The 13,127-nt window shown below is 41.9% G+C and overlaps 1 protein-coding gene across 1 annotated transcript in view; it reads left to right on the forward strand.

The window, feature by feature from the left end:
• LOC311103043 (echinoderm microtubule-associated protein-like 5) overlaps nucleotides 1-7,613 on the forward strand; it is a 55,101-nt gene extending 47,488 nt beyond the window's left edge. The window contains exons 29-42 of the mRNA XM_084144538.1: nucleotides 286-415; nucleotides 699-797; nucleotides 1,212-1,232; nucleotides 2,267-2,440; nucleotides 2,571-2,779; nucleotides 3,212-3,369; nucleotides 3,581-3,695; nucleotides 3,811-3,999; nucleotides 4,150-4,322; nucleotides 4,454-4,616; nucleotides 4,727-4,830; nucleotides 5,459-5,612; nucleotides 6,111-6,211; nucleotides 6,422-7,613. Of these exons, the coding sequence (XP_084000664.1) occupies nucleotides 286-415; nucleotides 699-797; nucleotides 1,212-1,232; nucleotides 2,267-2,440; nucleotides 2,571-2,779; nucleotides 3,212-3,369; nucleotides 3,581-3,695; nucleotides 3,811-3,999; nucleotides 4,150-4,322; nucleotides 4,454-4,616; nucleotides 4,727-4,830; nucleotides 5,459-5,612; nucleotides 6,111-6,211; nucleotides 6,422-6,458 (1,827 nt within the window). The 3' untranslated portion in view covers nucleotides 6,459-7,613. The remainder of the gene's footprint in view (nucleotides 1-285; nucleotides 416-698; nucleotides 798-1,211; nucleotides 1,233-2,266; nucleotides 2,441-2,570; nucleotides 2,780-3,211; nucleotides 3,370-3,580; nucleotides 3,696-3,810; nucleotides 4,000-4,149; nucleotides 4,323-4,453; nucleotides 4,617-4,726; nucleotides 4,831-5,458; nucleotides 5,613-6,110; nucleotides 6,212-6,421) is intronic.
• The last annotated feature ends 5,514 nt before the right edge of the window (nucleotides 7,614-13,127 follow it).

Raw genomic sequence — 13,127 nt, forward strand, 5'->3', positions numbered from 1 at the left:
AACATAAGCCCACCTATCTCATCAAATAAGATTTTTACATTAGCATTTGTCATTCAGCAAATGGGTTGGTCATTGTTTTGGTAATGCAATCATTTAGATTGTGTTCTGCTTTGTCCACTCCAGACCTCCTCTTTAGGGACCATGATTTAACCATAATTACATCTTGAGGAAGTACATGTTGTGCTGTCCTGTCGTTCCTGACACTGACAAAAAATGAAGTTGTCTCGTCTCTCTGTAGCTATGGGGATTACCTTTGACCCTGGCCCTTTCATGACTCTCCGACAGGACCTGGTGCTGGATTTGGTTTTTGGTTACCGTGGCAATGACTGCCGCAACAACGTCCACTACCTGAATGAGGGGGCGGATATCATCTACCACACAGCTTCTGTCGGCATCGTCCTCAACCTAACCACAGGTGGGCGGGGTTGGAGTAGAGAAGGGATGTCAGAGTTGTGTTAATCTGAACAGAGTTTTACAGTACTGTTGAATGAGTCTTAATGCTGTTCTTTGAGATCCTAAATATGTCCTTTAATGTTCTTACGAGAACTGTCAATTTATATATATCTTTGTGTGTGTGTGTGTGTGTGTGTGTGTGTGTGTGTGTGTGTGTGTGTGTGTGTGTGTGTGTGTGTGTGTGTGTGTGTGTGTGTGTGTGTGTGGTTGCATGTGCCTGCGTCTGTGTGTGTGTTTCCTTGCAGCCTGCCAAAGCTTCTATATAGAACATAGTGATGACATTCTGTGCCTGACTATCAATCAACACCCCAAATTCCCAAACGTGGTGGCAACTGGCCAAGTAGGTATGTTTGTGAGAGGTTGACCTCATGTTTTTCCCCCTATGTGTTGTTACTGTGTGTTCTGCTGAGGGATTACTGTACTCCCCTCCCCCTCGCTTATCTGTGCTCTGAAACAGCTAACCTGTATAATCGAAATATCCACACGGTTGAATAAAAGAATAATTGTCACGCATGCTCTGTGCCTCACAATCCCCAGAAACCTATCAAACACACATGCTCTGAAAACAGCTGTTATTTGTCTCTAAAGAGAGAATGAAAAGCTGCATGTGGTAGCTCCTTTATGAGGAAAACTACTACAATACAGTATGCTGACAATAATCGTATTAACACTTGGACTGTGTAAAATAGTGTCATAGAGTTGTAGTGGTGCCTGTGATCTTAGTAGTATTTTTTTATGTTTTCATTTTTTCCTTACAGGTGATACTGGTGATATGTCAGGTAAGAACTTTGCCATTTCAATAGTTTTGGTTTTTCCCAGATAGCAGAGAATGTTATTCTGAGTGAGAGTGTTTCAATACACTAAAGGAAAACTATAATTTTGAAATGATCCCTGAAGATGTATTTCTTATGGTAGATTGAGAATATATCTCCTTTACATTTTAGTCATTTAGCAGACGCTCTTATCCTTCATTATAGAGCATGGTTTAATTGATTAACAGCTATCCAAATACCTTCTACTACAGGGATCATCAACTAGATTCAGCCGCGGGGCGATTTTTTTATTGAGCGGATGGTCGGGGGGCCGGAACATAATTACAAATCATTTGTAGACTGCAATTTGACCGCACGAATCCCAAACAGATGTAATATTTGACAAAAACATGATCATTTCAAACCTTGCTTGCATTTGTATACGATCACGTGTCTCTCTATTAAGCATGGGCATACTTAGGAACAGATTAAAACAATTCAAATAACTGGTGTCTTTACAGTCTTTTATGTCCAACAATGATATTTTGTTTTTTATTGTTAAGAACATTTGGGGGGCCAAATAAAACCAAAGTGTTTCAATACACTAAAGGAAAAATATAATTTTGAAATGATCCCTGAAGATGTATTTCTTATGGTAGATTGAGAATATCCTTATCTCCTTTATAGAGAGTGGTTTAATTGATTAACAGCTGTCCAGATACCAGTTGGGGAACCCTGTTCTACTACATCCACAATGTTGATACACTGCCACCTAGTGGGTTATATGGGAAGGGCAAGTGTGCACCTCACACAAACTTGCTTGCTTTGGTTTGAAGCCTTTGCAGCTCTTGTTTGACCCCCACTTACATTAGTAGGCTACTTTATTCAAGACACGTTTTTATATGAATGCACCATTGATATTTAATATCCCTGATCAACTATTTTAGAATAAAAAAGTCACATAATCATTTGTGGATTTAGTTTGGACCAAAAGTTTCTGTCCTCTTCTCAGCCAGCATACATGAAGCTTGAATCTACAATTCTCTTGTTCCCTCCTTCAGCCACGTCGCCCTCCATTCATGTGTGGGACGCCATGAACAAGCAGACGCTGTCTGTCCTGCGCTGTTTCCACTCCCGGGGCGTCTGCTCGGTTAGCTTCAGTGCCACTGGGAAGCTGCTGCTCTCTGTGGGTCTGGACCCAGAACACACCATCACCATCTGGAAGTGGCAAGAAGGTAAACACCTAACACCAACTCAGTACAGGCTATTCACCTCATCACGGTGCACCTGTTAGTGCCCAGCTGGAACGAATACAGGTAGATATATCACCTACAGAGCTTGTAATAATAAATCATTCTTCTCAAGGTGTCAACGTGGCCAGCCGGTCAGGTCACATTCAGCGGATCTTTGTGGCGGAGTTCCGTCCAGACTCGGACACCCAGTTTGTGTCTGTGGGTATCAAGCATGTGAGGTTCTGGACGCTGGCGGGCCGGGCTCTGCTCAGTAAAAAGGGCGTGATGAGTACCATAGAGGACGCCCGCATGCAGACCATGCTCTCTGTGGCATTTGGGGCTGTAAGTCCATTCCCCACTCTCTATTGCCATATGATACCCAATTGGACAATACAGTTACTGCATGTGCAATTTCCCTATGGAATATGTATAATCAGCATTAACATTTGACATTCTGCTTATTGTTAAGACATACTATATTTATTTCATTTATTTCCTAATGACTTGAATTCATGTTGAAAACATTTTAATATAACCTACCTTTCATTTCAAAGGCATGACAATGGTGTGCAGTATGACACATATATGATATATGTAGTAATAATTACATGCATATAAAAGCCTATTGAATATACTTGGCTATGGTTAACAATGATAATACGGATCAAAATGGATAACATGCAATGCCATTGATTCTTGTACTGCTTGACTGTCTGTGCAATTCTCCTCTGCTCTTTTAGATCACTAGATTAGTGTTGTTGTTTTTTTTTTCAGAATAACTTGACATTTACAGGTACCATTAGTGGGGATGTGTGTGTGTGGAAGGAGCACATTCTAGTGAGAGTAGTGGCTAAGGCCCACACAGGGCCTGTATTCACCATGTACACCACACTAAGAGATGGCCTCATCGTTACTGGAGGCAAGGAAAGACCGTGAGTACTGCTCCTCTCCTCACTGTACCAGCTACCACTACTGTTAGCCCTCTGATCTCAATAAACTGACTTGGATTCATTAATCTACGTCTGCTATTTAATGAGTTTTCTTAAATAAATACATTTAGGAATGAGAGTATGAAACCTGAATGGAAACTCCGATTTCGGTATGCAGTAGTCACAACAGTGTTGTGTTTGGTGCCCCCTATAGGTCCAAGGAAGGAGGTGCTCTGAAGCTGTGGGACCAGGAGCTGAAGCGCTGCAGAGCCTTCCGCCTGGAGACGGGACAGATCATAGACTGTGTGCGCTCCGTATGCAGAGGAAAGGTAAGGCTCTCCACCATCCACTGGGAATAAAGAATAGTGTAATGGGCCATGCTTTGGTTAAGGATCAAGTCCACATCTGGATTTTTCATCCACATTTCCCTTGTTGCTGTTGTAGGGTAAAATCCTGGTAGGAACGCGGAACGCTGAGATAATTGAGGTGGGGGAGAAGAACGCAGCGTGCAACATCCTGGTGAACGGCCACATGGATGGACCGATCTGGGGTGTGGGCACCCATCCCACTCGGGATGTGTTCCTGTCTGCTGCAGAGGATGGCACTGTGAGGCTGTGGGACATCCCAGAGAAGGTCAGGAGCCTCTCAGTGTGTCCTGTTAGCTTTTTGATGGAATCTTTCTTACAGATGTATTGTACTTGATTCTACTGATGTGTTGTAAGTGAGGCACTATAAGAACCTTGTGTTTTGACTTTCTGTGTTTAATCTTTTTTGGGGAAACAGAAGATGCTAAACAAGGTGAACCTGGGCCACCCAGCGCGTGCGGTGGCCTACAGCCCTGAGGGGGACATGGTGGCCATCGGCATGAAGAACGGAGAGTTCATTATCCTGCTGGTCACCTCACTCAAGATCTGGGGCAAGAAGAGGGACCGCCGCTCCACCATCCAAGATATCAGGTGGGGGAATCCCTCAAAATCACTCAGTGCTTATTATGGTGGAAAGCCATCCCAAGTGTACTGAGTATTCTTCTCTGTGTTGTAACAAATATCAGAGGACACATTTTGAAATTAACATCTTTCTTCCTCAGGTTCAGTCCAGATTCACGTTACTTGGCAGTGGGCTCCAGTGAGAATGCGGTTGACTTCTACGATCTAACGCTTGGACCACAACTCAACCGCATTAACTGCTGCAGGGACATCCCCAGCTTTGTCATGCAGATGGACTTCTCTGCAGACAGCTGCTATGTTCAGGTAGACACAAGATCTGTGTGTCTATGATTGTTTGTGTAAATGCATACTAACCCTCCAATATGAAACTCACAATATTCAGACTGTATTATTATTTGCTATTACCCAAACAGATATCTACTGGTGCTTACAAGCGGCTGGTGTATGAGGTGCCATCTGGAAAGCAGGTCACAGAGCAGTCAGTCATAGACAGGATAACCTGGGCCACATGGACAAGGTGAGTGTGTGTTATGTTAGGGCCATAGTAATCACACTACTGACATGGCCATATGAAATAATCCATACTGAGGACACAGGGGTTACACCCTGGCATCCGTCCTGGAAACCAATAAGTGGTCGAGGAGAGTGTGAATTTGTCAGTAGGCGAACGGAAGAGGGTGTTCTCCTCCTCGATAGCCACCTTTCATCGAGGATAGTCATGTGTATCCTACCTGAGTCCTACCTGAGTCCTACCTGAGTCCTTCGCAGAAGAGTTTTGATATCTGCCACACCCCCTTTAAAGCAGTTGTTTTCTCGAAGGAGAAAAGCATGCAACGTTTAAAAACGATATGCTGCTTATTCTTATCTATAAAATGTCTCGCTTTACACAGTTAAACGTCATTTGCCTGTTGATGTGTGAGTGGAGAGGAGAGTCTTATTTAATACAAGCGCATTTTCGTCCACGTTCCTTCTCCTCGCCGCCTCTCCTCGATTACCTTTGACCTTTTTCAAAAGGAGGCGAGAGAGGACGGAGGAGAGAGGACACAGGAGTTGAGCAAATCCAATTGAGAAAAGGCCCGTCAAAGCACCACATGATCATTGGAGTTACTTCCTGTCTAACATGTGATGTTTCACTGTCTGGCCAGTGTCCTGGGGGACGAGGTTGTGGGGATCTGGTCCCGTAACACTGACAAAGCAGACGTCACCTGTGCCTGTGTGTCCCACTCTGGCCTGAACATTGTCACAGGCGATGACTTTGGAATGGTAAAGCTGTTTGACTTTCCATGTCCAGAAAAGTTTGTAAGTATAATCTGTGTTCTATGATGCTGATTTATGTCTCTGTGTAAATATTGAATTCTGGTTCAATTGTACCTTATCATTCCAAGATGGCAGAAATGTATACATTTACAATTATAGAATAGTGAGTTATATTTCTTTATTTACGTCACTTACACTTACATTTATACTTTACATTTGTTATAACTGCTAATACTTGTTGAATCGATTACTCATGAATTGTATCATATTGTACAGTAGTCTACATATTCACTTTGACTTAAAATAGTACTTATTTATTTTGCTGGTGAACTTCCACTAATGTGATTCGGGCTTATGTTCGTGGTTTCAATGTGTACCATTCATGTGTCTCTGTGATGTTAGTGTGCCTGTGATTGACCAGGATGACATAATAACAGTGCCACCTAACCTATGCATCTATTCTAAATTCAGTCTAAATTCAGCTCAGCTACTGGTGTTTTGGGGTAGCCATTTTGCTAACACACTTCTTGTTCCCTGCAGGCCAAACATAAACGCTTTCTGGGCCACTCAGCCCACTTGACTAATATTCGCTTCACAAGTGGGGATCGCTTCGCCATTAGTGCTGGTGGGGACGATAGAAGGTAGAACTCCAGTCTCTATTAGTGCAATATTCCCCTGAAAGTCTCCATTTACAACATTGTCATTAGGGGTGTTTTCGGTTCATTGCAGCAATTGACAATTAAATCAAAATTGCAATGGTGTATGAATTACTGTAGCTTGGTATTAGACTGCTGTCTGACTGTTACAGTAATAAGTGTGTTTTGCGTCTTCCTTTTCTGTGTCCTCTGCAGCCTGTTTGTCTGGAGGTGCGTCCATGCCCCTCACTGAGATACACACCTGGAGTGACACATCATCCATCCACCACTGAGTCCACTCCAGGGGGCTGCATGGGCTTTTCCCAGCATGGCTATTCAGTGAGAAGAACCCGCTCCGCTGTGGGGAAAGCATGTCAAAATGGACAACACACCTGGCAGCTAGTAAACATGACTCACTGCCTCAACACTATGACTCACTGCCTCAACACCATGACTCACTGCCTCAACACCATGACTCACTGCCTCAACACTAGGTGCAAGCATCTGCGTGAGCCTAATTTTCACTCATTTTCATAAACCCTGAGGTAGAGGGCATTGAGTCACTACCGTTGCAAATATCTCTCCAAAACATCACATCACAGTTGTAAAACCTCCTTTCATATCACCTGCACATGATTTTGATGGTCATGGTGGATTGGTGGAGTGTTTCTGTGTCAACGTTCTAAATGGCAGTTTTGCCAGTTGGTACGAGTACATGTGACTGATGAAAATGCAATTTTTAAAGACGTTTAACAAACTACCTTAGCCTTAATCTACTTTTTGAGTGACTGATGAGGTTTGGAGTGGTTTGATGTTTGTTTTATATGATTTCAGAGGTTTTCTTTGGACTAATTCTGGTTTGTTCTTATTAATTTTTTTGATTTAAACTCCTGTGGCCTTCCTCCTGAATGTAACATCCACAGTTATGTTCTGGATGTCAGCATGCCAAAGCATACTATGCACTGTACACCCGACCTGGTCACTGTGTTACCCTGACGGTTTGTGTATGTGACCGTGTTGTCCACTGGTTGAACCTCAAATCCCCAGCAGTGTGTGACCATGATAATTAAAATGTAGCGATCTTTTAGATTGTGCAGTAACCCTTCATAACATGTAATGTGTGTGAATACTTGTTTGAGGTTTCGTGTATGTCTGCAATGGAAGTGTATGTTTCAATGCACTGTTGCATTTCTCCTTTGACCATTTTTCAGTGTGCTGCTATGTTACATTATTAAGAGCATACATATTGATATACAGTGCCTTCAGAAAGTATTCATACCCCATGACTTATTCCACATTTTGTTTCGTTAGTCTGAATTCAAAATGGATTAAATATATGTTTTTTTCTCACCCATCTACACCCAATAGCCCATAATGACAGTAAAAACATGTTTTTTTTACAAATGCATTGAAAATGTAATACAGAAATATCTAATTTACATAAGTATTCACACCCCTTTGCTATGACACTCCAAATTGAGCTCAGGTGCATCCAATTTCCTTTGATCATTCCTTTGAGATGTCACTACAACTTGATTGGAGTCCACCTGTGGCCAATTCCATTGTTTGGACATGATTTAGAAAGAAACACACGTCTATATAAGGTTCCACAGTTGACAGAGCATGTCAGAGCAGAAACTACCATGAAGTTCAAGGAACTGCCCGTAGAGCGCCGAGTGATGAGGCATATATCTGGGGAAGGGTAGAAAACAATTTCTAGAGTGTTGAAAGTTTCCAAGAGCACAGTGGTCTCCATCATTGGGAAATTGAAAAAATATGGAACTACCCAGACTCTGCCTATAGCTGGCCGTCCAACCAAACTGAGGAACCGGGCAAGAAGGACCTTGGTCAGGGAGGTGACCAAGAACCTAATGACCACTCTGACAGAACTACAGAGTTCATTGGCTGAGATGGGAGAACCTGCCAGAAGGACAACAGTCTCTACAGCACTTCACCAATCTGGGCTTTATGGGAGAGTGGCCAGACAGAAGCCACTTCTGAGAAAAATGCACATGACAGCATGCCTGGAGTTTGCAAAAAGGAGCGTGAAAGACTGAGAGCATAAGGCAAAATATGATGTGGTCTGATGATACGAAAATGTAACTCTTTGGCCTGTATGAAAAGCGCTATGTTTGGAGAAAACCAGGCACAGCTCGTCACCCATCTAACACCATCCCTACCGTGAAGAACGGTGGTGGCAGCATCATGCTATGTGAATGCTTTTCAGCAGCAGCGGCTGGGAGACTGGTAAGGATAGAGGAGCCAAACACAGGCAAATCCTTGATGAGAACCTTCTTCAGAGTGCAAACGACCTTAGACTGAGGCGACGATTTACGTTCCAACAGGACAATGACCCCAAGCATACAGCCAAAGCAACGCTGGAATGGCTTCAGAACAAGAATGTGAAAGTCCTTGAGTGTACCAGCCAAAGCCCAGACTTGAATCCCATTGAAAATCTGTGGAAAGACTTGAAGATTGCTGTTCACTGCCGCTCCCCATCTAACTTAACAGAGCTTGAGAAAATCTGCAAGGAATAATGGGAGAAAATCCCCAAATCTAGATGTGCAAAACTGATACAGACATACCCAAGACGACTCAAAAATGTAATCGCCGCCAAAGGTGCTTCTACAAAGTATTGACTCAGGGGTGTGAATACTTATGTCAATTAGATATTTCTGTATTTCATTTTCAATACATTTGCAAACATTTTAAAAAACATGTTTTCACTTTGTCATTATGTGGTATTATGTGTAGATGGGTGAGAAAATAATAAATGTAATACATTTTTAATTCAGGCTGGAACACAACAAAATCTGGAATAAGTCAAAGGTATGAATACTTTCTGTAGGCACTGTATGTTTAAAAGTGAGTGGCTATTTTTACAAGGATACAGTGGGGAAAAAAAGTATTTAGTCAGCCACCAATTGTGCAAGTTCTCCCACTTAAAAAGATGAGAGAGGCCTGTAATTTTCATCATAGGTACACGTCAACTATGACAGACAAATTGAGAGAAAAAAAATCCAGTAAATCACATTGTAGGATTTTTAATGAATTTATTTGCAAATTATGGTGGAAAATAAGTATTTGGTCACCTACAAACAAGCAAGATTTCTGGCTCTCACAGACCTGTAACTTCTTCTTTAAGAGGCTCCTCTGTCCTCCACTCGTTACCTGTATTAATGGCACCTGTTTGAACTTGTTATCAGTATAAAAGACACCTGTCCACAACCTCAAACAGTCACACTCCAAACTCCACTATGGCCAAGACCAAAGAGCTGTCAAAGGACACCAGAAACAAAATTTTAGACCTGCACCAGGCTGGGAAGACTGAATCTGCAATAGGTAAGCAGCTTGGTTTGAAGAAATCAACTGTGAGAGCAATTATTAGGAAATGGAAGACATACAAGACCACTGATAATCTCCCTCGATCTGGGGCTCCACGCAAGATCTCACCCCGTGGGGTCAAAATGATCACAAGAACGGTGAGCAAAAATCCCAGAACCACACGGGGGGACCTAGTGAATGACCTGCAGAGAGCTGGGACCAAAGTAACAAAGCCTACCATCACAAACACACTACGCCGCCAGGGACTCAAATCCTGCAGTGCCAGACGTGTCCCCCTGCTTAAGCCAGTACATGTCCAGGCCCGTCTGAAGTTTGCTAGAGTGCATTTGGATGATCCAGAAGAGGATTGGGAGAATGTCATATGGTCAGATGAAACCAAAATAGAACTTTTTGGTAAAAACTCAACTCGTCGTGTTTGGAGGACAAAGAATGCTGAGTTGCATCCAAAGAACACCATACCTACTGTGAAGCATGGGGGTGGAAACATCATGCTTTGGGGCTGTTTTTCTGCAAAGGGACCAGGACGACTGATCCGTGTAAAGGAAATAATTAATGGGGCCATGTATCGTGAGATTTTGAGTGAAAACCTCCTTCCATCAGCAAGGGCATTGAAGATGAAACGTGGCTGGGTCTTTCAGCATTACAATGATCCCAAACACACCGCCCGGGCAACGAAGGAGTGGCTTCGTAAGAAGCATTTCAAGGTCCTGGAGTGGCCTAGCCAGTCTCCAGATCTCAACCCCATAGAAAATCTTTGGAGGGAGTTGAAAGTCCGTGTTGCCCAGCGACAGCCCCAAAACATCACTGCTCTAGAGGAGATCTGCATGGAGGAATGGGCCAAAATACCAGCAACAGTGTGTGAAAACCTTGTGAAGACTTACAGAAAACGTTTGACCTGTGTCATTGCCAACAAAGGGTATATAACAAAGTATTGAGAAACTTTTGTTATTGACCAAATACTTATATTCCACCATAATTTGCAAATAAATTCATTAAAAATCCTACAATGTGATTTTCTGGATTTTTTTTTCTCATTATGTCTGTCATAGTTGACGTTTACCTATGATGAAAATTACAGGCCTCTCTCATCTTTTTAAGTGGGAGAACTTGCACAATTGGTGGCTGACTAAATACTTTTTTTCCCCACTGTATAAGTGTATGTTTCTTGTAACCAGTTATGATATTGCTCAACTAACAGAGTAAATTGAAAACATTAAATGTGCATAATGTTTTCCCTCTTTTTTAAATTATAATTTTGTTAAATAGATGACATGTTTACTGTATATTTTGATTTACATTACATCAATGTAAATATCGTTTGTAAAGATTATTTTGAATATTTTTTGTGAAATGTTTCTTAAATCACATTTTAATAATAAAAAAATGTATAGACAACAACATAAATTCTTTATCAGGCAGAGGATACTAACTGAACCAAAAACCTATATCAATCCAGTAACTATTTGCATACAACCAGTGATCTAAGCTATGTAAATTTGACACTTTGGCGAGCTTTGGCGAGCTTAATAATAAACTGTTGAGATGATAGCCTGTTCGAAACGAGAAATTCACTAATCATTCACAAACATGTTGATGTTCCGAAACAGAGATGAGTATTTAAAATGGTAATGCCCTAATTAATGGTAGTTGCAGGGGTTAAACAAACAACAACTAAATCCCATGACTAAAATTGTCGATCTCAGATCGATTGTTTGAGGGGCCAAGTTAACCTCCCCTTTCATGTAAAAATACATGACCATCATGCTTTTAGGGAAAGATGATCATTTTGTACATGTATTAAACTGTGAGTTTGACAAATTCCTCATTTTCAAGATTTTTAAAAAATAGAAAAACATTGAAAAAAATTATAAACAAATCCATATGACAGTGACGGAGAACATGAACCCTTGTAACATAGTTACCCAGTGCTGATTGATAGCCCTATCTGTGATTGACTGACCACACTTCCTAGCTACTCAATCATCAACATGACATAATCAGAAAGCTCTTAATTCAATGGGTAAATACACTGAACAAAAATATAAACACAACATGGAACAATTTCAAAGATTTTACTGAGTTATAGTTCATATAAGGAAATTCATTAGGCCCTAATCTATGGATTTCACATGACTGGGAATACAGATGTGCATCTGTTGGTCATAGAAAACCACAGTAGCTGGTGTTAACATCATTTGCATCATGCAGCGGGACACATCTCCTTTGCATAGAGTTGATCAGGCTGTTGATTGTGGCCTGTGGAATGTTGTCCCACTCCTCTTCAATGGCTGATCGAAGTTGCTGGATATTGGCGGGAACTGGAACACGCTGTCGTACACGTCTATCCAGAGCATCCCAAACATACTCAATGGGTGACATGTCTGGTGAGTATGCAGGCCATGGAAGAACTGGGACATTTTCAGCTTCCAGGAATTGTGTACAGATCCTTGCCGTGCATTATCATGCTGAAACATGAGGTGATGGTGGCGGATGAATGGCATGACAATGGGCCTCAGGATCTCGTCACGGTATCTCTGTGCATTGAAATTGCCATCGATAAAATCCAATTGTGTTCATTGTCTGTAGCTTATGCCTGTCCATACCATAAGCCCACACTGGGGCACTCTTTTCACAACGTTGATATCAGCAAACCGCTCGCCCCCACACGACACCATCTGCCCGGTATAGTTGAAATTGGGATTCATCCGTGAAGAACACACTTCTCCAGCATGCCAGTGGCCATCGAAGGTGAGCATTTGCCCACTGATGATCCCTGAGGTGAAGAAGCCAGATGTGGAGGTCCTGGGCTGGCGTGGATACACGTGGTCTGTGGTTGTGAGGCCGGTTGGACATACTGCCAAATTCTCTAAAATGACGTTGGAGGCAGCTTATGGTAGAGAAAGGAACATTCAATTCTCTGGCAACAGCTCTGGTGACAATTGCACACTCCCTCAAAACTTGCGACATCTGTAGCACTGTGTTGAGTGACAAAACTGCACATTTTAGAGTGGCCTTTTATTGTCCCCAGCACAAGGTGCACCTGTGTAATGATCATGCTGTTTAATCAGCTTCTTGATATGACACACCTGTCAGGTGGATGGATTATCTTGGCAAAGGAGAAATGCTCACTAACAGGGATGTAAACAAATTTGTGCACAACATTTGAGAGAAATAAGCTTTTTGTGCACATGGAACATTTCTGGGGTCTTTTATTTCAGCTCATGAAACATGGGACCAAAACTTTACATGTTGCATTTATATTTTTGTTCAGTATACATCATGACCTAAATATCAGTGTTGAGTTTCAAAGATGAATTGAGTTGTGGAAGTATTTTTCTCTATATAGCCCCACAGTATTAGTGTCATAATACCAATAAAACCAAGCAGTCAAACAGGGAAGTGGTTCCAATCATTTTTCCACCATTCATTTTTACCATAGGGGATTTTAGAAACACTTAAAATAAGGGCTGTGTTTCGTGTAGGCTTACCCTGGCATGACATTTTGATACCATGTAAATCGCTCTCGGACAAGGTGACTTTTATCAATATATTCGGCTCTATTTACTCTCAGATTTTT

This window comes from Coregonus lavaretus (assembly GCF_964263955.1).
Source record: "Coregonus lavaretus genome assembly, chromosome: 27".
In the NCBI taxonomy this organism is placed as follows: Eukaryota; Metazoa; Chordata; class Actinopteri; order Salmoniformes; family Salmonidae; genus Coregonus; species Coregonus lavaretus.